Source organism: Sus scrofa, chromosome 2, assembly GCF_000003025.6.
Source record: "Sus scrofa isolate TJ Tabasco breed Duroc chromosome 2, Sscrofa11.1, whole genome shotgun sequence".
NCBI classification, from domain to species: domain Eukaryota; kingdom Metazoa; phylum Chordata; class Mammalia; order Artiodactyla; family Suidae; genus Sus; species Sus scrofa.
The window spans coordinates 108,468,270-108,494,686 of record NC_010444.4 but is presented as its reverse complement, the minus strand read 5'-3'; the positions used below and the strand labels follow the sequence as shown (position 1 = coordinate 108,494,686).

Here is a 26,417-nt window from a genome sequence, read left to right as displayed (position 1 = left end):
CAGTTAATGTTACATATTGCGTTGTGTTACGGTAAACACTGAAAAAAAATTGAAAAGACTTTCAGAAATTGTTTACCTAAACATGTTTTGCTGTTTTGAATTTAATTAAAAAACTTTTTTGAATCAGGGTAGTGAAATAACACTAAAGAAAATCATTTCAGAAAGGAAATACATGGACATTTTCTACCTATAACTAGAATTTGTGCTGCATATTTCTATAATTCATTGCCTTATTTATTTCAATGACATTCACCCACATACTTAAAATGAAGGTAAACTTCCTGAACCAGATCCTGGAGAAATATTTTTTTTTTCTCCTGGGTACTGCCATTTCGACTATCATGACATACGAGGAGATTTGGCCAGCAAATATATTTTGAATACTTTAAACATTTCTTTCTTACAAAAACTAAGTAGGTTTTAGAAATACAGTTCCTTAAGTAAAACTATGATTTTTACATTGACACTTACGATGCCTATAAATGACTGTGATATTATTTTAAATTGAAGAGTAACAGAGGCAAGGCACAAACAACTAGAAACTAAATTTTTGGTGGTGAGCATACTGTAGGTACACAGAAATATAATGTTGTACATGTGAAAATTATATATAATGTTATAAGCCACTGTTACTACAATAAAAAATAAATTAAAAAAAGACAAGTCATAGAATAAAGCAGGCTACAACGCTAACATCTCACACTTGAACAGAATTGTATTCCTGTCCAAGAGGCCCTTTTGCCCTTTATGTGTTGTCTGGGTCACAATGTATTGTCCTTAATATAGAGGCCCAGAGAGACACCCTAGGCTGTCTATGAAATGGTCAGAGACACAATACACTGCAGATTTCTAAACCATACCCAGAGATGTCAATTCAGTTATTCTTTGATACTACTCGGGAATCTAGATTTTTCATAAGTACCCTAGGTAGTTCTGATACAAGTGGGTCCAGGGACCACCTTTGGAGAAACACAGTTTTATTAAGTAAATTTAGAAGGTCTTAGAGCAGGGCTGATCCTGTTTATATATGAAGAGGCAAAAATCTGGCTTCCTGTTAACATCTCACAGAGACTATTAGGCCAGTCCTAAAGGACAATGCTTGGAACTTCAGTGTGAGCAAAAGACACTGCATGCTAATTTTTTTCAATTATAAATAAAAATCAGCTGGGTGTTGAATAATTTATGGCTTCCTGCAAAGCTGTATTTGAAAGCATCAAGCTGGCAGCCTATGCCATACCAGCCCACGCATGGACAGCTGCCATGCACACATATCTGTTACTTTTTTGGAGATTATCTCCACATGCTGTATTATCTAGCTTTCCACATTAGCAAGTAACATGAAACACAATCGATATCACAGAAGCCACAACACAATTAAAGACAAAGATGCGGCATCCATAGCTGGTACAGAAACCTGAAGGGAATAAAGTATTGTCCTCCAATTATGGAAGCTAATCCTGGTTAGAAGTAAAGATAAATCTGATAGTTACTGACTTGCTGGAGTTCCCTTTACTTATAGCTACTCAACTTTCCAATTAGAATGGTAATTGATAATGGAACTTAAGAAGTCAAAGTCATAAAAATGGTTGCATTTTACGAGTCAATTGGATGAGAATGTTGGAAGTGTAAGATTCCTCTGAGAGGAATTTAATTATCTTAAAAGGTAGTAGATAACCATTTCATACACCGATACTTTACATATCAGGTTTGAATTTTCAGTGCATTCTCATTGAACTAAATAGAGAATACTGATTTGGTAAGAATTTGTTGCTTTGACTTTCATATGCTACCCTCCCCAACATGATCCAAAGATTTTTGGTATTGGTAATTCTGGTTCATCAACTGAACAGAAACTGAATTTATGCAGTATTAGACCAAGACAAAAAGAAAAACTCAAACAAAGGTGATATCTGATAACTTAAATATGTCATGTTTTTTTCTAATGATAAGTCCTTTTCATTGATGAGTTTTTTCACTCATCAATTATTATTCCCTTCAGATTTTGTTTATGTGGATTGTAGCTTTTCACAGTTTATTCTTAAAAGAAGCCCTAAACGCACCTCCTGTGTGTTCTGATTCCCAGGTGCCTTCACCAGGTAGGGGCTGCTGTAATGACAAAACTCTGCTCTCTGCTGGCCTCAAAGTAGATACTAGTCTGTGGAATTTGTGAATTCTGTCTCTGACAAGAATAGTATTGTCCCTCTCATGTTCTGTACTCTCTCTGGCATCAGATGGACTGAGATCCTTCTTTTGGACTACATTTGCAATCTCGGCTACCAGGTCTGACTCTGATTCTGCCTTTTCTGTAGGATTATATTTATGCACATGAACAACATCTTCCCTTTCTCCTAGCAGCTTGGAAAGTAGTGAATAGAAATCACCTGTGGAAAAAAGAGAAGAAATAAGGGGTGGAGAGTTAAGACTCCAAAATTTACAAAATTTTACGCCTTAAAAACATCATCTCCTGATTCCTCATAATAAGTGAGAGAGAAGGTTGCTCTCAGATGCTCAAGTATGGGAAGAGGGGGAAAGATGATTTTTCCAGAACAGTAAAAAATAGTATGCTTCACATTTCATTTTGTAAACCACCCATTTCTTTCTGTTATCTCAGGAGCCAACAACACTAGATAACATCTATTAGCATAACAGTAGAAACAAAATAATGCACAGGTGATTGCATGGCATGTTTCAATCAATGGTTTTCATGATGTAGTTGAATTGATTTGGTAGTCAGAGTTCATCAGCTTTCTAAAATAAAACATTATCAACAGTTACATCAGAAAACAGCCATCCACACAGGTAAACCCCTTGAAGTTGTCTTTAAAAGCCTATCAAAGTGTAATCCACAAAAAACAAATGTATATTTTTGGGCAAGTGCTATAAAACACAAAAAAATGTAACATCTACTTGGCAACTGGAAAACCAAAGTTTTATTATTATTATGTTAGTGGTATTACTGTAGGTAGCTTCAGTTGTTCATTAAGACATGAACAAATTTTGGAAAAATAATTTTTAACAAACTAGTATTATTGCCATGATTCATCACTAAAATGCATTTCATGTCTTCCTGCACTAAGGAGTAAACTTGTATGTGATAATATAATTCCACGAAAACAAATTATTTATAAAATATGACAGATACAAACTAGACTATGGAAGGTTCATGAAGCATTTAATCCTCATCATTTATATCTGTGGCTTCAAATCCATTTATAACAACTGTGTGAATGGGAAACTTATGTATGTTCTCAATGGAATCATAAATCTTCTTTCCTAATCCAAACCCAAAGGTAATCCACAGTGCTTCTTCTTTCCTCACTCTGTACTAAGTATTGCTAATGGAACTTATGACTATGCAGTCCCATTGCTTAAGCGTTCATTATATTTACAGCACAATCAGATAACATTTATAAAATCTTTTTTATGACCATTCGGAAATAAAAATAATAAGTGCTTCAGTCAGGACATACTTCACTAAAGAATACATTATGAAAATATTGGTGCAAGGGGATATGAAGTCTTTCCAAAGTGATGCTAAGAGAGCTGGCCATGTTTACAAATAAACTTGGTTTAATGTTTCGAAGTTGGTTTTCAGTTCTTGCTCATGAAAGCAGCTTATCCCAGGTGAAATCTTCAATCAGAAAATAATTACTGAGTTTTAGAGCCAATATCAGAACAAAGCAAATTACAATGCAACCAACTCTGGTAGACCACAGTGACATTCTGCCTCATAGAAGAAAAATTAACCCATTGCTGCAAAATTCTCCTGCTCCACAAACTAAATATCAATGGCTTAATATGTTATTGTGAAATGAAACATTTTATATAGAAAATTAAAACGATTTCAGGGACAGATAAAGAACATCATTTAAAAACTTGAGGGTGTTCCCACTGTGGCTCAGGGGTAATGAACCTGACTAGTACCCATGAGGATATAGGTTCAATTCCCAGCCTCAAGCAGTAGGTTAAGGATCCAGTGTTGTGGTGTAGGTTGCAGATGCAGCTCAGATCCTGTGTTGCTGTGCCTGTGGTGTAGGCTGGCAGCTGTAGCTTCAATTGGACCCCTAGCCTGGAAACTTCCATGTGTGGCAGGTGTGGCCCCAAAATGCAAACAAAAACAAAAACAAAAAATTTGAATCCATGATATTAGGCTAATGTTGATGGAGGAACACAAGCTTAGTTATTCAGGTTTGTCAGTAAAAATCTAAAAGCTGTGATAAAATACCAAATGCAGAGCACTTGGTTCCTTTGAAATGAACCGTACAATTACCACTGGGTTAGGAAAACAAAAAAATTAGCAATGTAATGGGCTTGGCTGCATACTGATTGCACTGCTCTTATGAGAACAGAGCTTCAGAGTAGCATCTCACTTACAGAGAGTACATGTGGGAGACCACTAGATGGCTATCTCTTACATTCTTATACACACACCAAAAAGGTTTTTTTTTTTTTTCCCTTTTCTTCTTCTGGCTTATTGAATATATGAAATCCTGAAACATTAGCCATTTTTCTTAGTCTTATTAATGTCTTGATTTAGGAAATCTATCTAAGCTTGAGTGCAACGGATGGAACAGAATATAAGTGGAGGAAGTTGGGTGGTGTCTACCCCAGTTTTGTCTCTCAACACTCTCTTTTTTCTCTTCATTTTATATTATAGCCCTATTGGGCTTTCACTTCCTTGAATATCAACTCTAAGAACATGCTGTTTCTTTTCCTAGGACAGTCTCTCCCCAATAATCAACTAGTTCTCACCCTTCAGATGTTACTTAGGATCACTTACATCGAAGAAGACAATCCAGGAGTTCCCGTCGTGGCACAGTGGTTAACGAACCCAACTAGGAACCATGAGGTTGTGGGTTCGGTCCCTGCCCTTGCTCAGTGGGTTAATGATCCGGCGTTGCCGTGAGCTGTGGTGTAGGTTGCAGACGCGGCTCAGGCTCAGATCCCACGTTGCTGTGGTTCTGGCGTAGGCCAGTGGCTACAGCTCCAATTCGACCCCTAGCCTGGGAACCTCCATATGCCGCGGGAGCGGCCCAAGAAATAGCAACAAAAGACAAAAGACAAAAAAAAAAAAAAAAAAAAAAAAAAAAAAAAAAAAAAAAAAAAATCAATTCCTATTTCATATTGAAGTAATGGGATTTTCATAATGAAAAAGCCCCCTTTAAGTTTATAGCCCTCTTTTTTTTTTTTTTTTTTTTTTTTTTTTTTTTCCAATAAGTCACTATTGCTGCCACTGTGATTTGCTTCCTGGCTTTGCCAAAGGAGAACATATCTGCTCACTCACTTTCCTTCCTTTCTTCCTTTCTTTCTTTCTCTCCATCTTTCTTTCTTTCAGCTTATTTTTGGAGAAAGAATTATCCCTACTCCAGTTGTCTGGATGCCGTCCCTCCCTTAGCCTTCTAGAGCCTTTTCTACCTGCTTTTTTATTACCTTTTCTAATACAACTTCTCGGCCAAAGATTTGATTCAAGCTATAAACACACTCACTTTGGGCTTATCTTGAGTGGTTTTGGAGGTGAGAAGAGATCCTCCTCTGACATAGTATGTCTTTCAAACTTTTCCATTTTCTCTTTCTTTAACAAGTTCTAGCACCACAAGACCTTTCTGTGATAATAGAAATAGTCTGTGCTTGTGTTACCCCATATAACAGCCCCTAGAGACACGAGGCTATTGAGTACTTGCAATGTGGCTAGTGTGACTGAGAAACTTAATTTTAAGTTTGCTTACATTTATACTCAAAAATAAACAGCCATATGTGGTTAGTGTCAACCATGTCAGTGTGGGGTTACACGCTGCTTCATCCTTCCTCATATCCTCTTTCTCCCTAAATGGAAGGCACCTGCTTCTACTCCCTACTTCATTCCCGAACGGTTTCTGCATGAGTTGCTCAAGACTCCTTGAGTTCCCTGGTGGCTCAGTGGGTTAAGGATCTGGTGTTGTTACTGCTGTGGCTCTGGTTGCTGCTGGGTAGGGATTCGATCCCTGGCCTGGGAGAACTTCCGCATGTCAGGGGTACAGCCAAAAAAAAAAAAGCTTCTAGTTGCCAAAGCCAACAGACTCTTCATCTTGACCTACTGGTGGCATGTAGCGTTTTTAAAGTCCCTTTGGAAGCTCTCTTCTCATAATATTGTTCTTTCCAGATTTATCTGTCATCTTTGCTTCCTCTTATTCTGCCCAGCATATGTTGGTGTTTCCTGTCTATCCCTGGCATTCTGTTATTTTCCCTGGCTAAGGCCTCCTTCTAATAAGTCATCTTACTCACAAAGCTTAAGCTGCTATATCGATAAGTGACTCAACATGTCTAAAACAGAACTCTTAATCTTCTCCCCATACTCTATCTTTCTATAGTATCTTTCTCAGTGATAAAAGTGTGTTTTGGGTCAATCCATATAGAAAATTATATTTATTCTTCTCTTACCAGCGAATTACAAAGTCAATTGGTTCATCAATGCTGACGTTGTCAGAATCACCTTTTCCCTCCCCTGACTCTTACTATCCTATGAATGTCATGCTGACAATCTACCCCTCCTTCTTTAGAACAGACCCCCATTCCTGCCTTTGACGGAAAAATGTGTATGGAATGGTATTAAAGCTGCTCTACATTTGTGCAAATGACTTGTGATTGGAGGTAACCTGCCTCTGCTAGATACTCCCCAGTTATGTGCCCCTTTCCTCAGCTCTGTCAACCTATGTGGGTAGTATTCTCTAATTCTGGGTAGTATTCTCTAATTCTCTTCTGTTCTGGGTCCTGCTGTTATGGGGACCATATAATTTAATTCCCATACTGGGACACATTTGAGAAAGAAAGGGGTGCTGTTAAAATTCATACTAGGCATAAATTGGTAGAGTTCTGGAAAAACTGGGATGTATAATTATCCTGCTAATTCTTGACAGAAGTAACATATAAAGAAGTACTTTGTAAACTACAAATGACTAATAGTAATAGCAACTAATATTTTTTGAGAGCTTAGCATGAGGAAATCATATTACTGAATGCTTTGTACAATGTAACACATTTAATCTCCTTTTAGACAAGGAACCTAATGAAACAGTACTAAAGTGCACAGCTGGTAGGAAGTTGAACTGGGATTCAAAGAACACAGCCTGGGGAGTTCCCTGGTGGTCTAGCAGGTAGGATATGGCGTTTGCACGGCTGTGGCCTGGGTTTGATCCATGGTCTGGGAAGTGGGATCCCATATCAAGCCACTGCATGCTTCAGCCAAACCTTCTCTCTCAAACAAACAAAAAACAAAAACCGAAGGAGAGAACCTGACTGAGAGGCCCTCCTTCTGAGTGATCCTGGATCTAGGTTTCCTTATTTTTTCTGTACTGGCCAAAACTCTTTCAAATTCTTTCCTGTGAATTCAGTCCTGTCAATCTTATTATATTAATTTTTTTTTCTTTTGAGCTCCAAGAATCTTCTGAACTCAGATGTCAGATTTATTCTCTAACCAAGGAAGTTTATTTTTGTCCTATCCTGGCTGTCTTCTTTTTATTATACTAAGACTCTAATAAACTAGTTAATATATATGTATACCATGGCGATGTGCACAAAACTGGCCTAAAGAACAATGCCCGGTTTTCTTTGGTTTGAAAAAGTAGAAGAAATGAAAAAAATGCTCTAGGACTTGAAGTAATTTGGCTGAGTGGGTTTGATGTTTGGAAAACACAAGTGTAGCAGCAGCTAATGTGTTAGGAAAAGGAACACAGCAAAATATAGAGAATCTAAAACACTACCAATTAAATTCCACGTTTATTAGCTGTGTGCTTGCATCAAGTATTTCGTGGCTCAATGGACATTTTTCTATCTAGTGGGGATTACTCACCATTTTCTCCCACCAGCCCATAAATTACTCTGGTTTATTTTCAGGAATACAGTGAGATCAACTAAACAAGAAGGGCACATACTTTCAAAAACTGCCCCATGCATTTTTAAAAATGTTTTAAGATTATTGGATTTAAAAAAGCATCCCTACTTTCAGACAGCACAAAATCTTAATTGCAGCAGGCATTTTTATTTTGAAAATGATCAAGAACCTCCTGGCAATCCTTCAGAATACAAACTCACATTTACAACACAAATCACTAGTACTTCATTACCTAGAAAAACAGCTCTTGTTATTGCCTATTGCTCTGTGATTTCTATGGCACATGGAGAGTAAATAGGATATTCATCAGCAATTTAACCAGTAACAAGTAACCATGCTAATGAGATTACAACTACGCAACAAGTGATTAATAAGAGGGATATGAGGAATGAAAAAATAAAAGCATTTCTTTTTAGATTTTCATATTTTGGGCTTATGACTCAGTCATAGCTGACTTTCCCTTCTGGTTAAAGTTGATCTGGCTTTTCACTGTTTACTTATTACTAACCTATGACATTTATCTTACTAGCTTTAGAAAAATAAAACACATGATCAGGATAACCAGCTCAAGGATCACAAAGTGAACTTTATTATTTTTTTCCTCCTGTAGAACTCATCTGACTGAGAAACAATCAGAAATGGCCTTCTGACTCCTTTTTTTTTAAATAAAGAAAATGAGACAAATATTAAAAAGGAGAAATTAGGAGATGATAGTTTTTGCAACTTCTATACACACTGATCTATATTGGAAAGTACAACCATGTGATAAATGATCATTCACATCTGCCTATTCTGTTATTAGGAAACCAATCAAAAGAGCATCCAGTCAGCTTCCCAGAGCCTTGGGGGGTATTTAGAATTGCATTTGATAGATGAGTTCAATATATAAAGACTTGGGAGCTGCTCATAAATCATAACAAACCAATAAATTTTTAGTGAATGGAAATACAAACAAGACTTGTATGTTCTTTAAAACAGCAAAGGGGCATTGAGAATGTTTAGATTTAGCTAAGACAATGCTACTAAAATCATTTGGCCTTTATTAGGGGATGCAGGGAGTGTCCTCTTTTGAACAAAACAAAGGAATATAAATTTTAACTACTAACCCCAACCTGTATTTCACTCCTCTCAGAAGTGGCTTACCAACTGTTACTTTAAGAAGCTTTTACAGTAGAACATTGTCTTTTTAACTTGCAACCTTGTTCCCTTGATTCTGCTTACTTGATAAAGCATGCTCATGGTAATTCATTTTTGTTAGCATAAAACCATTGTGAAATTATTCTGTTTCACAGAAGGTGTCTGAAGACCTTTAACTATCTGGGGCCATGGAGTATTTTCCCTCTACAAATTGTATTTTTGTCATATTCTCCCTGCCTTGGGAATAAGCAGATCATGCTGACCTTTGAGTAGAAAGATTGATTATATGAGGGCACAAAGACTACAATGAGAAGAGTTTGGTGCAAACTGAATAAAACATGTTAAAGGCCCTTTCTACAGCAAAAGAACTGCTGTCCAGAGCATAATGTACAATAACAAGGACTTACTGGTATTGTAGATTTGACTTCAATTCTGCCTTGAGTTTTTTTTAAGGCATCAAATCTTCCCAATACAACTGACATAAATTTCAATAATACAGCTATACTTTGAATTTTAAAAGAGAGCAACACTCAAATTCAGAAAGCCTAAAAGTCGATGTATAGATGCGTGCTAGTAGCTGGCAAGCATCTTAGTTTCAGCCCACATTCCTTGCCTAAAGGGTATTGATAGAAAGTTCAGGTTGTATCTCTGTTACCGTGAACAAATGTAAAAAATCATAATGCATAAGAAATAAAGAGGAAAACAATAAAGAGGAAAAAACATGCATTTGTTTCCTTAAAGTGCTAACCAGAACAGATAAGTAAGAGATACGTTTATGTGTGTCTGCTCTGGAAAATCTCAACACCTTTCTCATTCTGTATAGTCTTCTAGGATTCATTTCCTTCACCTACAATCACTATCTAATTGGGTTTATTGTTTAGTTTATTGTACTTACTACATACACAGGTAATTCTTCACTTACAACATTTTCAAAGCATGGTGACATTTCTGTTTGTTTTGAATATCCATTAGTGCTTTTCTACATGGAGGCAGACATAATCAACTCATTCATATAAGCTCACCTACAGACAAATAGGCTATTTTCAAAGCACTGTGGGCAGGAATATACACATATCATGTAGCCATTAAAAATCATGCATGCCAATGACTTTAGTAGTTGGAGGAAATGTTCAAGATACAGTATTTTAAAAAGGAATATACAAAAACTACATACATTATGATTTAAGTATTGTTTAAATAATGTGCATAGGTATATGTATAATATGTATTTCACATACAGAGTACACCAATACAACCATATTTCTGGGATTTTGGATGATTTTTATTATGTCTTCATACTTTTGTATAATTTCTATATCTTGTATAATGAATGACTTAAAAGCAGTCAATTAAGGAGTTCCCGTTGTGGCACAGTGGTTAACGAATCCGACTAGGAACCATGAGGTTGCGGGTTCGGTCCCTGCCCTTGCTCAGTGGGTTAACGATCCGACGTTGCCGTGAACTGTGGTGTAGGTTGCAGACGCGGCTCGGATCCTGCATTGCTGTGGCTCTGGCGTAGGCTGGTGGCTACGGCTCCGATTTGACCCCTAGCCTGGGAACCTCCATAAGCCGCGGAAGCGGCCCAAGAAATAGCAAAAAAAAAAAAAAAAACCAAAAAACCAGTCAATTAAGCATGATTTTAAAAAATAATCTCTGCAGATTTAATTAAAGCCATTGAAATGCTCTCCATTGTCCATGATCCAGGACAAACTAATAGATAAAGACGTCCATTTAATGAGGATCTTGTTATGTCTCCATAATGACATCTTTTGAGATAGAGCCTGAGATACATGTACCTTTGGCCAAATTTTGTTCTAGAGGGAGCAGATGCAGACAGGGATGCTGCAGAAGGTAAGTGTGCTTGTGAGTAATCACAGGCTGTGCAATCTACATGGATTCACATAACTCAGATCTCTTTTAAACTAATTAATTTCCAATCAAGGATAATATTCTGGCAAAAATTAAGTGATTGGAATTTCAAAGAAAAAAATACTCATTTCTCTCAAGGAAACAGAGTATTAGATAAACCATTGTTAAATGGATTATTGTTTCCTTTGATTTTTTTTTTCTCTCCGTGTTGGAGGTACCTACTACTTCCTGTCCATTGGTGGCACAGCTACATATCTTTTTCAGCTTATGGCAAATGAGCATTTTTCTCTCCCCTGTCCTTTTTTTAACTACCTCAACACTGTATTTATTTATTTAATTTATTTTTATTGTTTATATTATTGATACTTTTATTATTTTTTCTTTTATTATTATTATTTTTTTAAATAGTTATTTCCACAATATCATGACCTTTCTCTTCCTATCTGCTTTCCCAATGTCTTAGGCAGGAAGTAAAAAAAAATATTGTTTGTATTGTCCAGGTAGAACTTTATTATTTAGCCACTAATCTGTACAGAGCTTACTTTGAGTACATGTCCTCTGATGTTTTAGGTTTTTTCTTTCCTGCCCCTCAACTGTTTTCTTTCCAATGGGAATCTCATATCTGGTGTGACAAACATAGATGTTATCTGTTAGTTTCTGGCTAGCACAACTGAAACAATTCAGGGTTTTTATTTATTGGAAATTTGAAATATTAAAAGAATCAATACTATCAGGAGGAACCCTTGAACATAAATTGTTTCTGCCAGAACATCAAAATAGGGCAAAAGGTTAAGTTTGAGGGCTTTCTTTAAAAATTAGCATATATGGCATAATTTATGTGAATAATTAGAGCCCTCCTATCAGCTACTAGGTCAATTTAACACCCTAGGGAATGCATACAAATAGAAGGTTTGTGCAAACAAACATCTCTGAGAAGAATGGGCTATTCTCAGTAATGAGCAGTTTTGCCCTGTGTATTACAAGGAGACAGATTGATCTCATTAACAAATCAAATGAACTATATGTACAGATATGCATTTGGTATATTTCTATATTTCTCTTTAAATTCCAGGCTGATGATCCCCAAAGACCAGTAGAATAATAGGTGACACTAGCCCTTGAAATGGTTTTGGTGAGGTATTTGTCTTCACATAAGCTAGGAGGTAACATTCTGATGGTCCCACCTAATTTCAACATATGAATGCTATAGCCTAATTTCAACATATGAATGCTATAGCCTAATTTCTGCAGTATCAAAACTGAGTCAGCTAATGATTTTTTTTCTTCCTAAGTTAAATCACTTTACAGTATTTTAATTCATAAGTAGAATAGAATGGTAACTATAGAAAACTAATTTATTATGTATCCATAGAATTGTTCTTTGAAACCATTAGGCTATACCGGGTATATAGCCGAATATAAATATCTGAGTATATTTAAAAATCTTAATACCATATGCATATGCTATCAAACACACAAGGGTAAATGAATGGAAATATATGAAAGTGTACTAAGGGATTTGGTTTTTAGGCATATATGACACCTCCTAAAAACCTATTGTTTGGAAATAACAGATTAAACCTAACATTTAAAATTCTCTCTGCTAATAAAACCTAATCTTTTCTAATCTTTCAGGGGTTTCAGTGTTTTCCTTGGTCAACTTAAATAACTTCAATAGGAAAACATAGTCCAGCCTCATTTTCCATAGAAACATTTTACAAGCTGCATCTACTAAGGGGTGGTCCCATTGCATACTGCATCACATATGTTGGTATTTCAAAATGTATTCTAAGACAACTCAAATTATTCAAAGACATACACTTCAAACAGTATGCACAATGTCAAAATAATCATTTTAAGTCTGATCAAATTTTAGGACAATTACAGTAAACACAAAACTACTATATTTAAACTACTGATTTCCTTACAAATACATATATATATATACATGATTGATAAATTTAGCTATTTTACATAATCAATAGTTCATTATAAACCGTTCTGCATAAACTATTTAGTATAAAATCATCGCCCTTTTATGATTTAATATGAAAATAAAAAAACTTTGAGCTAAGTTTTTTGTTTTTTTGTTTTTTTTAAGGCCCTTTGTTAGAATGGGATGTAATGGTACATACTCTATATAATTTTAAAACTTTTATATTACAGTTTACCCTATTCCCCTTTCAGAGTTTTTTTCCTTTTAAAAGTCTGGGTTTTTAATTTTGCAAATACTATTAGCGCAAGAGTAATATCTTTGACCTAGACCTAATAGAATACATTTTGAATAATTCCAATAGTGGTTTACAATATCCAAAGAGTCACAAATTTCTATAAGTTGCTAATAGAACAATCCTATCTATTTCCTATACACTTTATGTTGACATTAGAAGTGGGTTTATATTAACAGTAAAATGATATTTTTAAATATATTAAATCTAGGCCAAAGATGACTCAATAACATACTTCAACACCTACACAAAGTACTTATCTTCCAAACAACTGGCAAGAAAGCAAGATTCAGGAGAATAAATTTTCAGTGCCAACACATGCAGAATATGACATAAAACATCAATTATTACCACTTCAAATAAATAGGACAGAGGAAGAATGAAGCATTCTTAACTCATCAGATGGCAACACACTACAAATGCATAAGACAATTATTCCCTCCTACCTTAACTGAAGGCAGAGAAGACTGACTTAATAGAGAGGCAAGATGCGGTTTAATACTTAATTTCTTTTTTTTCGTGAACCTCAAATACAGTCAATGAACACACCATATGAAACATATGAGAATTTAAATGGTAAACATCACAAGGTTTCAAAAGCAGCCCACTGATTGTTTCTAAGGTTATATGTGCACTTACCTGCACTATACATAAAAGTTACAATATTAGATAAAATAAAACAAAGACAGAAAAATCTAAAGGCACTAAATTACACTAAAGAATTTCACTTTCAAAGCCAAAGTGCAACTGTTGACCATTTTCTCATGAATTATGTATTATATAAAATCAGCAATACATAGGGTAAGAGGCTGATAGAGAAAAACCTAAAGCATTGTAATAACTTTAAAATTTGGTTGCCTATTTGGATAATGAATACTTTTATAGGCCTAATTATAGAAGTCAGCATACATACCCTGTTCTAACACTTCCTCTTCTTCTCGTTTTGGTTGCTGTAGAATAGAAGTCTTATCTTTATTCTCTGTTTCTGTAAAGGATCAAAACAGCTGAGCATAAATTTATGTACTTTAAATACTTTATTGGAAGTATGCCATCAACATAAAAATATTTTCAGGGACCTGTCTTCCATAAAAAAATAGTATTAAGAATTTATGAGTTCCTTTTGTGGCTCAGGAGATTAAGGAACGAGTATTGCTGCAAGCTGTGGCATAGGTTGAAGATGCAGTTTGGATCTGGTGTTGCCCTGGCTGTGGTGTAAGCTGCAGCTGCAACTCCAATTTGACCCATGGCCCAGGAATTTCCATATGCTGCAGGTGTGGCTGTAAAAAAGAAAAAAAAAAAAAGAATTTATATGGCAGAAATGTCCTAATTCACAAAAAAACTCTAGCATAACTACTAAGTATCAGGCTCTGACTTAATAATTAGAACAACTATACTTTAAATAACACATTAATGACACAGAATTTTAAAATGCATTAATAAAACTGTTTAAAAAATTAATTTAGTAATATTTTTAGGATATTTACAGAACATTTTAAGGTACATTTTACAAAAATGTTAAAGCTCTTAATAAAGGGCCTGATTGCTATGTTAACCTCTATGAAGTTTTCTATAGAAAGAAATAAGAACTTGTTCTGGCATTTTAAGATTGAACTTGCAAAACTCAGTTAAGTCAGCACACTTCATCCAGTAAAAAAAGTATGTGAGTTTTGCAATTTTAAACTAAAGAAATGACAATCAATATGACCATTTTTCAGATGAATAGTTAAGTTAAAGAAGAATTCTGAGAATGAGACCAAAAAGGCTAAGACTAGAAATGCCTCATAAATTAAGAATTGTTCTTTGCTTGAAGGGCCCATTAAACAGATAACTTAGGATATGGCTGGAGATAAAAACCATTTTCTTTGGCAAACTGTAGCACTCTTTAGAACATGGTGTATAAATCCATAAATTGCAGAATTCATTACTGGTTATGGGAGGAATGAAATGAAGAAACTAGAAACATGAATTAAATGAAGAAAGATCTACATTTATGGAATTGGCCCCCAAATAAATCTGTTTCATTGCCAATGGAGAGTTTTCATTGTAACCGTTTTCATGGGGACATATCATGAGGGGAGATGGAGGGAGTATAAGAGAAGGAAAAGAGGGAATTAGATTATGTGTATACACATGATTGACAGGAGGATGGTCTTATCAGTCAGATGAGACACGTATGAAAATATAAGATACAGATACACAAATATAAAATACAAAATCTATGTTGCTTTAAACAGCAATTTTACCTTTGTGATGTCCATGCATCATAACCATATCAGACTTAACAGGAATTGGAATATTGGCCTCTGTTGGTATGGTTCTGAATATATCCGGAGCTACATTCTGTGTACAGGTCATGAAAGAAACTGCATGCTTGGCTTCCATGTAATACATAATGTATAAGTTGCACATTTCATCACTAGATGTACCACTGCAGGCAAAAAAACAAAAAAAAGAAAAAAAAATCCCACAGATACAACAAATCAGCCATTCACATAAAATACATTCTTAATGCAAGAAAAATGCATCCAGTAAATCTGCCAGCAATAGATTCAAAGGTGGAAACATTGTGCATTTATTTTATAGCTTTCATTAAAACCTACCACAGTTTTCAACATCAGAAGTACATTGTCAAAGGCTTATTTCCACTTAATAATGGAGTATCCATTTTGCGGTCACTCCACAGGTATCACCAAATACTGCAGGTAAAAGTGGCGTTTTCCAAGGGGAGAAGGAGGGAGTGGGATGGACTGGGAATCTGGGGTTAACAGATGCAAACTATTGCCTTTGGAGTGGATAAGCCATGAGATCCTGTCATATAGCACTGGGAACCATATCTAGTCACTTATGATGGAGGATAATGTGAGAAAAAGAATGTATATATGTATGTGTGACTGGGTCACTTTGCTGTACAGTAGAAAATTGACAGACACTGTAAACTAGCTATAATGGAAAAAATAAAAATCACTTAAAAAGTGGCATTTTAGTTGCAGTGATTCTTTCCTCTTCTACATCCTTTTATTCTTTCATCTTTCTTCCATTTTTAAAAAATTCATAGATTGGCAAAGTACTTTGCTCATGGGAAATTTTTTTTTTTGCTTTTAGGGCCACACCCGCAGCATATGGAAGTTCCCAGGTTAGGGGTTTAATCGGAGCTACAGCTGCTGGCCTACACAACAGCCACAGCAATGTCAGATCCTAACTGTGTCTGCAATCTACACCGCAGTTCATGGCAACACAGGATCCTAAATCCACTGAGCGAGGCCAGGGATTTAACCTGCAACCTCATGGTTCCTACCTGGATCCGTTTCCACTGCACCAGGACGGGAACTCCAGGAGATCTTAATTATTTACTTAATAACGGTAAATTTCAGAACAGTTCAACAGAAATATATATTATTTATAAGTTTAAAAAAATGGGCTTTTTCCATTTAACCCTGAGAATCTGAGATCTTGTTTTCAGTAACTGCCTTGTTCCTCAGGGTGATACGAATCAAGAATCATGTGTTGCAACTAGGACATCATAAACATATCTCTGAATTTGACTTGGCCCCTTGGCTTCTATAGCTGGGAAGAAAAGAATGTCTCAGGAATGATACAAAATGAAATCAGGCCTAATCTCTTTTAGGGGCTCTGACCTGAGTAGGGTAGTTCTGTACAACTGAATGATTCAATGTTAAAAACAGTTTCTGAAACAGTGCAATGGTCATTTCCAAGGAAAAAAGTTCCAAATAATATAAACTATGTCTAATGGTTTATAAAACACCTTTTCCTTTTCCTCAGTTCACATGGGTTACTATATATTTCCTTCTCTTTACTATTACTAGAAAGGAACTATTTAGGTACACCTTCACAAAAAAGTCTTATATACCAAGGTGGTTTGGGCAAAAGAACATTTCCTTTTTGGTATTAGTTCTGACAATTTTTAGCAAGCCTTTACTAATAAAAAACAAGCTATAAAGTGGACTAGTTGCTGTACAGAAATACGTCAGTGTTGATTTTTCCAGCAATGTCAGGCGGCACTCATTTCCTCTCCATAGCAACAGTAATGACATCAGCAGGGAAGGAAAAGAAAAAGAAAAATCTTTTCCAAACGGGCCAAACAGAGATGAGGTTTCTCTAAGCTCTGAAAATGTAGAGTCCCTGAGAGACCAGAGGAATGAGCCCCTGCCAGGGGAAACTCTGCTTATGCTTTAAAAATAATATGGCTTCTCACTCTCTGAATCTAAAACCTGTCAATGTAATTCCCTCTCCCATGAAATATAAGCAGAATGAAGTGCAATCCCAAACACCTGTTTACTACACACATCTTCATGCGTCAAAACACCACTGGTAAGAATTACATTTTAGCGACCTTGGAGTTGTTTAGAAAATTATGTGCTATAAAAGGAATGACTGGTGCTAAAGTGATAAGCCAGAGCCTCCCACCATATTATCCTCCTTCCCCCCCATTCAAAATGAGGAAAAAGGTAGAGATTAAGAGAGAGAAATGAGGGGAAAAGAATTTAAGATATGGACCTAGCTTATTAGAAAACCTTGAATCACTGTGCAGAGAGGGGAAGCAAAATGGAAGCTTCCTAAATTGGTGAAAGGAAAAAAATTGAATAAATTTATATAATAATAAATAAAACTTGCAATCAATCCATGAATAGATCCTTCAATAGTTTATCCATCTGGGAATGTAACGCCTACGTTCATCTCTAAACACATGCAATTTTGTGAGACAACCTAATCAGCTCACCAATATAGTTCATTTTAGGTTCTGATTCTATGATACAATATTAAACTGATAAAATAATTTACAAACCTTAACAATCAGGAGTTCCTGCTGTGGCGCAATAGGTTAAGAATCTGCAGTGGCGGGGGTCGAAGTGGAGGCATAGGTTTGATACCTGACCCAGGTTATGATTATGGTGTTGCAGCAACTGCAGTTCAGATTCCACCCCTGGCTTGGAAACTTCCACATACTGCAGTGCGGCCATAAAACAAAACAACGAAAAAAAAAAAAAAAAGGTCCTTTGTATAATAAACATGACCCTTAAGGAAAATGAAATAAAAATAAATACTTTCCCATTCCGATAAATTTCTTATTTAATACAAAACTGTTTTGCTTGATGCTTGGATAAACTACACTTACGTGAATTGCAACATATCATTTTAGGTACAGGATAATGATGATCCACAGATTGAATAATAATAATGTTAATTCTATAAAATTCATAGAGCCATTATGATAAACCTTTTCAAGGAATTTATTTTACAAATGCTTGAATCTTCACAACCACAAATAAAATTTTATTAAGCAGCTAAAGAAAAAGAAAAGCTATACTTTATTCCTTTCCTTCTATAACTGAATTTGTCAGAAAGTAACTCTGAGCTCCTACCTGACAGAGAAACTATAATATTCCAAACACCTTAGGATTCAAATCATCCTTAGGATCAGCAACACAGTTTGCCTATTTTATTCAGATTCATCTTTCTTTCACTCAAAAAAAAAAAAAATCTGACTTTAAACCAAACTGCCTTCTGCATTCCTAAGGGAGAATTCTGACACATCTACCCTTATTTTCCATAAAGAACAACACATGCAATTCAACTCTGTCAATCTTAATGCTTGTTACCCTGGAGAAAGTATAAAGGGAGATGGTGTTCATACTTCTGTGCTGGTTCCACTGAATGGCCCTTTAAACACTCCCTAATGTCAGTGGGATTCCCTTAAATGATGACACCTGCCATCACCTACATCTCCAAATTATAGTGGTGCATATCTTTCACCTTCATGCATAATAAGGTGCTTAGGCAATAACTACTTCTCAGATATCACCTAGCTTTAAATCTGACAAAGTGTGATAAGCTTGAAAATAGCATGCCCTCAATAAATATTTGTTGAATGAGGAAGAATGAATAATATATCTTAACAAATGTTTACAATGTATTACAGCATAAGCTGTTACCCCTAATATATCATACTGCTGAGTCAGGCCAATTTTACAAACTCAATTTACAGTATTTCTGAAAAATATTTACAGCTCTCTGTTTATCTTTTTTTTTTTAATCTATCTACTTACCAACCTACCTTCCTAGTTCTATCAGGGTTTTTATAAAACTGTACCATTTCATGTTTTAAAGATATGTAATAGACATGTGAGAAAGTACCAAGCATTCCAAACTGTATCATTTTGTAAGACACAAACATTGTGGAACTATGTTTCAGACAGTGATACTTCACTTTGGTGATTCCCTCATCCCTAGGCTCTGCCCCTTAGAGTCAACAAATGCTTAGATTTGAAAATAACCAATGATGGGTAAGACTAATTTTGGAAAGAGATATGAAAACTTTAAAGATACTATTTTATAAAACTTTGAATTATTTTATAAGAGGTTTCAGGCTGCTTTAAAACTTATATATTAAGGAATTATTGATCATATAACCATATTTTTGGGAAAAAACAAACCAAAAACCAAAAAAGAAATATAATCTATTTGGATTAAAACTGGTACCATTATGTAAATTTATTAATACACTTTGTCTTATATGGTGATGACATACTTTAAATACTGATGAAAGTGCTTGGTAACTATGAATATTTATTAACATTCTCATATGTGTATGAAAAAACTGGTTCCAAATGAAAAATATGACCAACAAAACTGACCAAACAGGTAAATAATACCTACCAATTTTCAAGAATTAATTTTAAATTTTAGCATACATGCTTTTAGGCAAATTAGCTGACTTAATTAGCTTAATTGGCTGATTTAATTAAATTCTTTTTTGGTTGTTTAAACTTGACTAAACATTTGAAATGAATTTTAGAGAAGGGTCATGTTGAATATAAAATATGTAATGCAGTCAGACACAAAATATTGCTTCTTTGTAGGTTAATACTACATTGTCAATATATACATTGGTACAACTTTGCCTAATCTATATTACTCATATTTACTATTTAAAAATAAATATAACATATCTGGTTGTTCCCTGGTGTTTAGTGGGTTAAGGATCCAGCATTGTCATTGCTATGGCCCTGGCCCAGGAACTTCTGCATGCTGCAGGCACGGCCAAAAAAAAAAAAAAACAAACCCAAAACCAAAAAAATATATCTGGATTAAAACTGGTACCATTATGTAAATTTATTAATTTATTTTGTCTTAAGTTCACTGTTTTCTAATGGTTGTATTTTGAGATGAATTCCTGGTTTGGGGAAATCTGTCCCTAGTTTTTTAAGTGTTTTTATTAGTTAGCTTTGATTGCTCTACCTAAGCTTTCTCCACCCTAAAGTTTCTAGCTTAATGCAGAATTAAGCTAGGACTGGGTAGAAGAATCACTCAACTGAAAATCTTCCTAGTAGGCCATTGATAGTATGATTTCCCTGTAAAACATAGTTTCCAGTTGGCTGCAGAATAAAATTTAAAACTTGAAGCTCATAGTTCTTGCAGTGCATGGAAGGGGCATCTTCTGGCCCCATACCACCTTTAGATAAGCAGAATTTGTATCTAGGTCAGCTCCATGGTCAGGGCTCAAACCTGTGCCAGTGGGTGTACATGTTTACATATGTGGGGTGGAGGGTAAATGGGAACAGAGAAGAGAGAGAGGAGATTTACATAGTATAATTTAAAAGACATCATAAAAATACTAGTTTTCTCTTTTTACAGGTTATTCTCAATTGTGATTCTACAGTACCCAATGGAAGTGGCACCCTTTATTTCTAAAACAGATGCATTGCTGCTCTTACTTTTCTAAAACTAAAAAGAGGAGTTCCCGTCATGGCTCAGAGGTTAGTGAACCTGACCAGCATCCTTGAGGATGCAGATTTGATCCCTGGCCTCACTCAGTGGTTTACGGATCTGGCATTGCCGTGAACTGTGGTGGAGCTTGCAGATGTGACTCAGATCCTTTGTTGCTGTGGCTATGGTGTAGGCCAGCAGCTGCAGCTGTGATTGGACCCCTAGCCTGGGAACCTCCATGTGCCACGAGTGAGGCCCTAAAAGTTACAAAGACCAAAAAAAAAATAAATAAAACTAAAAAGATATTAAGTACAATAGGAATGCTTCGCCTTATTAAGAAGATGTAATTCATATTTAAATTTATTTCAAAATTCTCTTACAGTTTATCATTCCACCTAAAAAAATTCCTTCCTTAGTATAAGTTAAATATTCAGAGTAAGGACTCACCCATTAAGTTAATTTCCTATAATTTCTTTCTATTTCATTTGTTTAACAAAATGGAATTTCCCTTAGCCCATGTGAGATTTACAAAAAGATAGATTGGTGTAGTCATTTTAGGGTATTATTTTAAAGCAAAATGTACATTTTAAAAAAGACTAGAGTTATTCTGAACTCATGAAACTGAAAGAGGCCTCCAGAGATCACTTTGGCTTCTTATTCTGGTGCTATAAGATGTCATTAATTTCTATGGCTGCTATTGCCTCACAGAGGATACTCAAAGGATAGAATCTGGCTAAAGTTACAAGCCCTTCCAAATTGTAAGTAGGCTTCAAAGCAAAAAAAAATTTATTTATTCCACTGGAACTTGTAAACTAATACAAAGAATATGTTGAAAAGGATTTTTTATTACTTCATTTATTCAAAGGTTAATAAAATAACCAATGGCATTTAAACAAAATTCCAGAGGTTCTATACTTCATGTATTTAAAGATTGTTAATAAGTGAATTATCGGACTCTTCAAATTTAATTATGTATATTTTGTCAATGATTTTGTTACCATTTATGTAAGTCAATAACTTTATTGCTTTCCTCAAGTCTCTCAAATTTGTCAAATGCATCCCAAAGAAAAGCTATTAAAAACTTGCTTAAAATAAATTTATAACTTTGTCTATTTTAGCTTTAAAATTGATGCTTGTTAATATATAACCTTTTTATGATGACATAAAAAATCCTATTTCACCATCTCAAATGCTTTTTTTTTCTTTTATCTGCATCAGTACCTTTTCTGTTTCCCCTGACAACCAACAGCTAGTGCTGTTATCATCAGAATCATCTTTTGTGCATCTAATGCATATTTTCATATGCCTACTTTCTGTAACTTCTCTTTGATCACAAGATAAGTGGTTTAAAGTTCCATCTTCTAGGTGGCATCAGTAAATATTTTATAATATAGTTTAATATGAAAAGGGGGGCTTCTTGGTTGTTTTCTAACAAAAAAACATGGTAAGAGATGTTATCTTTCATTTTTAATTTAGGCAAACCTTCTTTTGGAAGAGTTCACTGTGCTTTTGAAAATTTGCTTAGTGTATAAAATATAGTTATATCAAAGTGGCTCAGTATTTTGATAATTACTTCCAAGTCTGATACTCTTTCATGGAAAAGTATTGCAATAGTATTATTCTCATTTGGTTTCTCATTTGGAAAACAATAGGTACATAAGAGGTGTTTCAAGAGGCAGAAAAAAGTCATGGTTCTGAGGAATTAATGTGTACCATTAAAAACATACGTATTTGCCTAAATTTGAGCACAGGGCAAAAGGACACTTGAGAAAAAAATTCATAATCCTTATATTTTTTGTTATTAAGATGTATAGGAAAAGAAGCATGAAAAAATAAGCACGTTTTGGAGTTTATTCAAATCAATTAGTTCTATATATAGTTGTTGTAACTGTTCATAACAGAGAAAAATGTGCCATTTAATAACAAAGATAAGTGTCACCTATAATCATGCCTTGTTCTAATAAAGTCATTTTAAATAGTGGAATATGAAAAAAACATACCCAATGTGTGTGGCTTCTGTCCTTCCTTCACCAGTGAATACACATCTTGCTGCCAGTATGTCACCAAAACTAACATCTACTGGGTGTTCTACAGGGTAGAAAGCCTGCCAAGAAGACAAATACAATGGTTCATTAAAATTATCAATAAAACCCAGAACCACATGCTTCAATAACATGAGGTTGGGGCACCCTGGGTATGGAGGATGAAAACACACATAAACACACACACACTCTTCACCACCATGCTTAGAAACATTAAAAGAACTGATAAGGAAACCACCAAGTTGGAAATTGTAAAAAAAAGAGGTTATACACAGCTTAGATATACGGTAAAGTTAGATTTAGAGATGTTGCGATGCTAGAGAAATTGATGAGGGTTCAGGAGGAGTTTTAAAATTACTATCTGACCAAGGAGGAGGCATAGCTCTCCCAGACTTCAGGCAATATTACAAAGCTACAGTAATCAAGACTGTCGTACTGGTGTGGTACTGGTACCAAAACAGACAAACAGACTAATGGAACAGAATAGAGAACCCAGACACCTATGGTCAATTAGTCTTCAACAAAGGAGGCAAGAATATAAAATGCGAAAAAGACGGTCTTTTCAGCAAGTGGTGCTGGGAAAACTGGACAGCCACATGTAAACCAATGAAACTGGAACACACGCTCACACCATGCACAAAAATAAACTCAAAATATCTGAAAGACTTAAATATACGACAGGACAACATCAAACTCCTAGAAGAGAACATAGGCAAACATTCTCTGATATCAACCTTACAAATGTCTTCTCAGGTCAGTCTCCCAAAGCAACAGAAATAAAAGCAAAAGTAAACCAATGGGACCCAATCAAACTGACAAGCTTTTGCACAGCAAAGGAAACCATAAAAAAAAACAGAAAGACAACTTACAGAATGGGAGAAAATAGTATCAAACAATGCAACTGACAAGGACTTAATCTCTAAAATATACAAACAACTTATACAACTCACCAGCAAAAAAGCCAACAACCCAATGGAAAAATGGGCAAAAGACCTGAATAGACATTTTTCCAAAGAAGATATAAAGATGGCCAATGAGCACAGGAAAAAATGCTCAACATCCTGATTATTACAGAAATTCAAATCAAAACTACTATGAGGTACCACCTCACACCAGTCAGAATGGCCCATTAATAAGTCCACAAATAACAAATGCTGGAGAGGGTGTGGAGAAAAGGGAACCGTCCTGTATTGTTGGTAGGAATGTAAATTGGTACAACCATTATGGAAAACAGTATGGAGGTACCTCAGAAAACTATATACAGAACTACCATATGATCCAGCAATCCTACCCTTGGGCATACATCTGGACAAAACTTCCCTTGAAAAAGACATTTTTTCTTTTTCAATAGCCAACACATGGAAAAAACCTAAATGTCCACTGACAGATGATGGGATTAAGAAGATGTGATACACACACACACACACACACACACACACACACACACACACACACACAATGGAATACTACTCAGCCATAAAAAAGAACAAAATAATGCCATCTGCAGCATCATAGATGGAACTAGAGTTAAGTGAAGTAAGTCAGAAAGAGAAAGACAGATACCACGTGGCATCACTTTTATCTGGAATCTAATATATGGCACAAATGAACATTTCCACAGAAAAAAAAATCATGGACATAGAGAACAGACCTGTGGTTACCAAGGGGGAGGGAATGGGATGGACTGGGAATCTGGGGTTAATAAATGCAAGCTATTACCTTTGGAATGGATAAGCATTGAGATCCTGCTGTATAGCACTGGGAACTATATCTAGTCACTTATGATGGTGCATGATAATGTGAGAAAAAAGAATGTGTATATGTATGTGTGACTGGGTCACCTTGCTGTATAGTAGAAAATTGACAGAACACTGTAAACCAGCTATAAGGGAAAAAATAAAAATCATTAAATAAAAAAAGAAAAAGAAGAAAAGAAAATTACTATCTGTTGATTAGTTTTTTCCTCAAAACTCTACTATATTCCACACACCTGTGGCAGCTGGGGGCTCTGGCGTCCAATCAGTGTCCACTGTCCATTTCTTACTCTGTATCCACTTACTACCTTACCTGTAATGAACAAAAATTATAATTATATAAGGTATTAGAAAAATGAAAGGCATCATTTTCTTTCTTATTTCAAAATAAAATCCGAATATAGAAAACCCAAGGGCTAGGGATTTTTTTTTTTTTTGTCTTTTTTGCCTTTTCTAGGGCCACTCCAGCAGCACATGGAGGTTCCCAGGCTAGGGGTCGAATTGGAGCTGTAGCTGCCGGCCTACACCAGAGCCACAACAGTTCAGGATCCGAGCCGAGTCTGCAACCTACACCACAGCTCATGGCAACGCTGTAATCGTGAACTTTTAACCCACTGAGCAAGGCCAGGGATCGAACCCGCAACCTCGTGGTTCCGTCAGATTCGTTAACCACTGCACCATGACGGGAACTCCAGGGCTAGGGATTTTAATGAAAACAATATGATGAAAAAATATGCAGAATTTCAAGGTATTGCACAAAATCTCTTTCACTGAAACAGGTTTAAGGTCAAATATAAATGCATTCATAGCATTAGCAAACACAATGGTACATAATTTAACATGTAGTTTAAAGTTCTTACCTAAATGGTGAGTGTGAACTCTGTAGGCAAACACATGCATTGGATACTTTTTATAATGGCATGAAATGTCAGAATTCACCACTGATAGAAGTAAAAACACAGAAGAAAGTCAACATTCAACTGGAAAATAACATTATTCTTGTCTGAAAGTACATACAGAGTACTCACAAGTAGCAAGACATGGGAGTTTTCTCATGTACTCACATATTCAGCAGAAATTAATAAGCACTTATGTGCCAGCTTCTTTGCTAAGACAAGTTGGGAATGCCTTACCCTCTTTTTTTTTTTTGCCACACCAGTGGCATGTGGAAGTTCCTGGGCCAGAGAATGAACCTGCACCTCAGCAATGACCCCAAGCCACTGCAGTGACAATGTCAGATTCTTAACCTGCTGTGCTACAGGAGAATTCCCTCTTACCGTCACATTTTATTCTACTCACAAACAAAACAACCTGGCCAAATCAATACACTTTCTCAGTGAAATCATAGGCTTTATCATGAAATTTATACAGTTGAAAAAGCTTAAAAACTGGCTTTTATCTTGGAAAAAGATTTTTGAGAAATTGATTGCAAACACCTAAGGTAACTAGATTGACAATTCCTGTTGACAAGGAAACATTTCATCTACTTTCCTTCCTTACAGTCTAACACATAGTAGCTATTCGATAAATAAGCAAATAACAAGTAACAAGATTATACTTGTCATTAACTTTAAGAGATTCCAAGTAAAAACAAATGAATAATATTTAATATGACATTTTCACCAAAGAATGAGATACACTGATAAATAATCTTATACTATTCCAAAGCTTTTTGTAAGTTTAGGAGAAATCAGCTATTACTATCCTGCTTTAACAAATGGATAAACAAGCCCAGTAAATCTACTTTCAAAGACTTGAGTCAGTACAAGATTTGCTAGCTTCTGATTCTGAACTT

General features: G+C 35.3%; 1 protein-coding gene across 19 annotated transcripts in view; it reads right to left on the bottom strand.

Moving 5' to 3' along the window:
• The window catches only part of PAM (peptidylglycine alpha-amidating monooxygenase), a 280,270-nt gene that overhangs the window by 41,506 nt on the left and 212,347 nt on the right, over positions 1-26,417 (bottom strand). For 14 of the 19 annotated variants that reach the window (XM_021084557.1, XM_021084555.1, XM_021084561.1 and 11 more), the window contains 6 exons: positions 25,483-25,563; positions 24,859-24,935; positions 22,827-22,930; positions 15,345-15,529; positions 14,015-14,086; positions 2,061-2,381 (listed from right to left, as the gene is read on the bottom strand). In XM_021084557.1, the coding sequence (XP_020940216.1) occupies positions 2,061-2,381; positions 14,015-14,086; positions 15,345-15,529; positions 22,827-22,930; positions 24,859-24,935; positions 25,483-25,563 (840 nt within the window). The remainder of the gene's footprint in view (positions 1-2,060; positions 2,382-14,014; positions 14,087-15,344; positions 15,530-22,826; positions 22,931-24,858; positions 24,936-25,482; positions 25,564-26,417) is intronic. The other 5 variants (XM_021084567.1, XM_021084569.1, XM_021084566.1 and 2 more) reach the window with 1 other exon arrangement.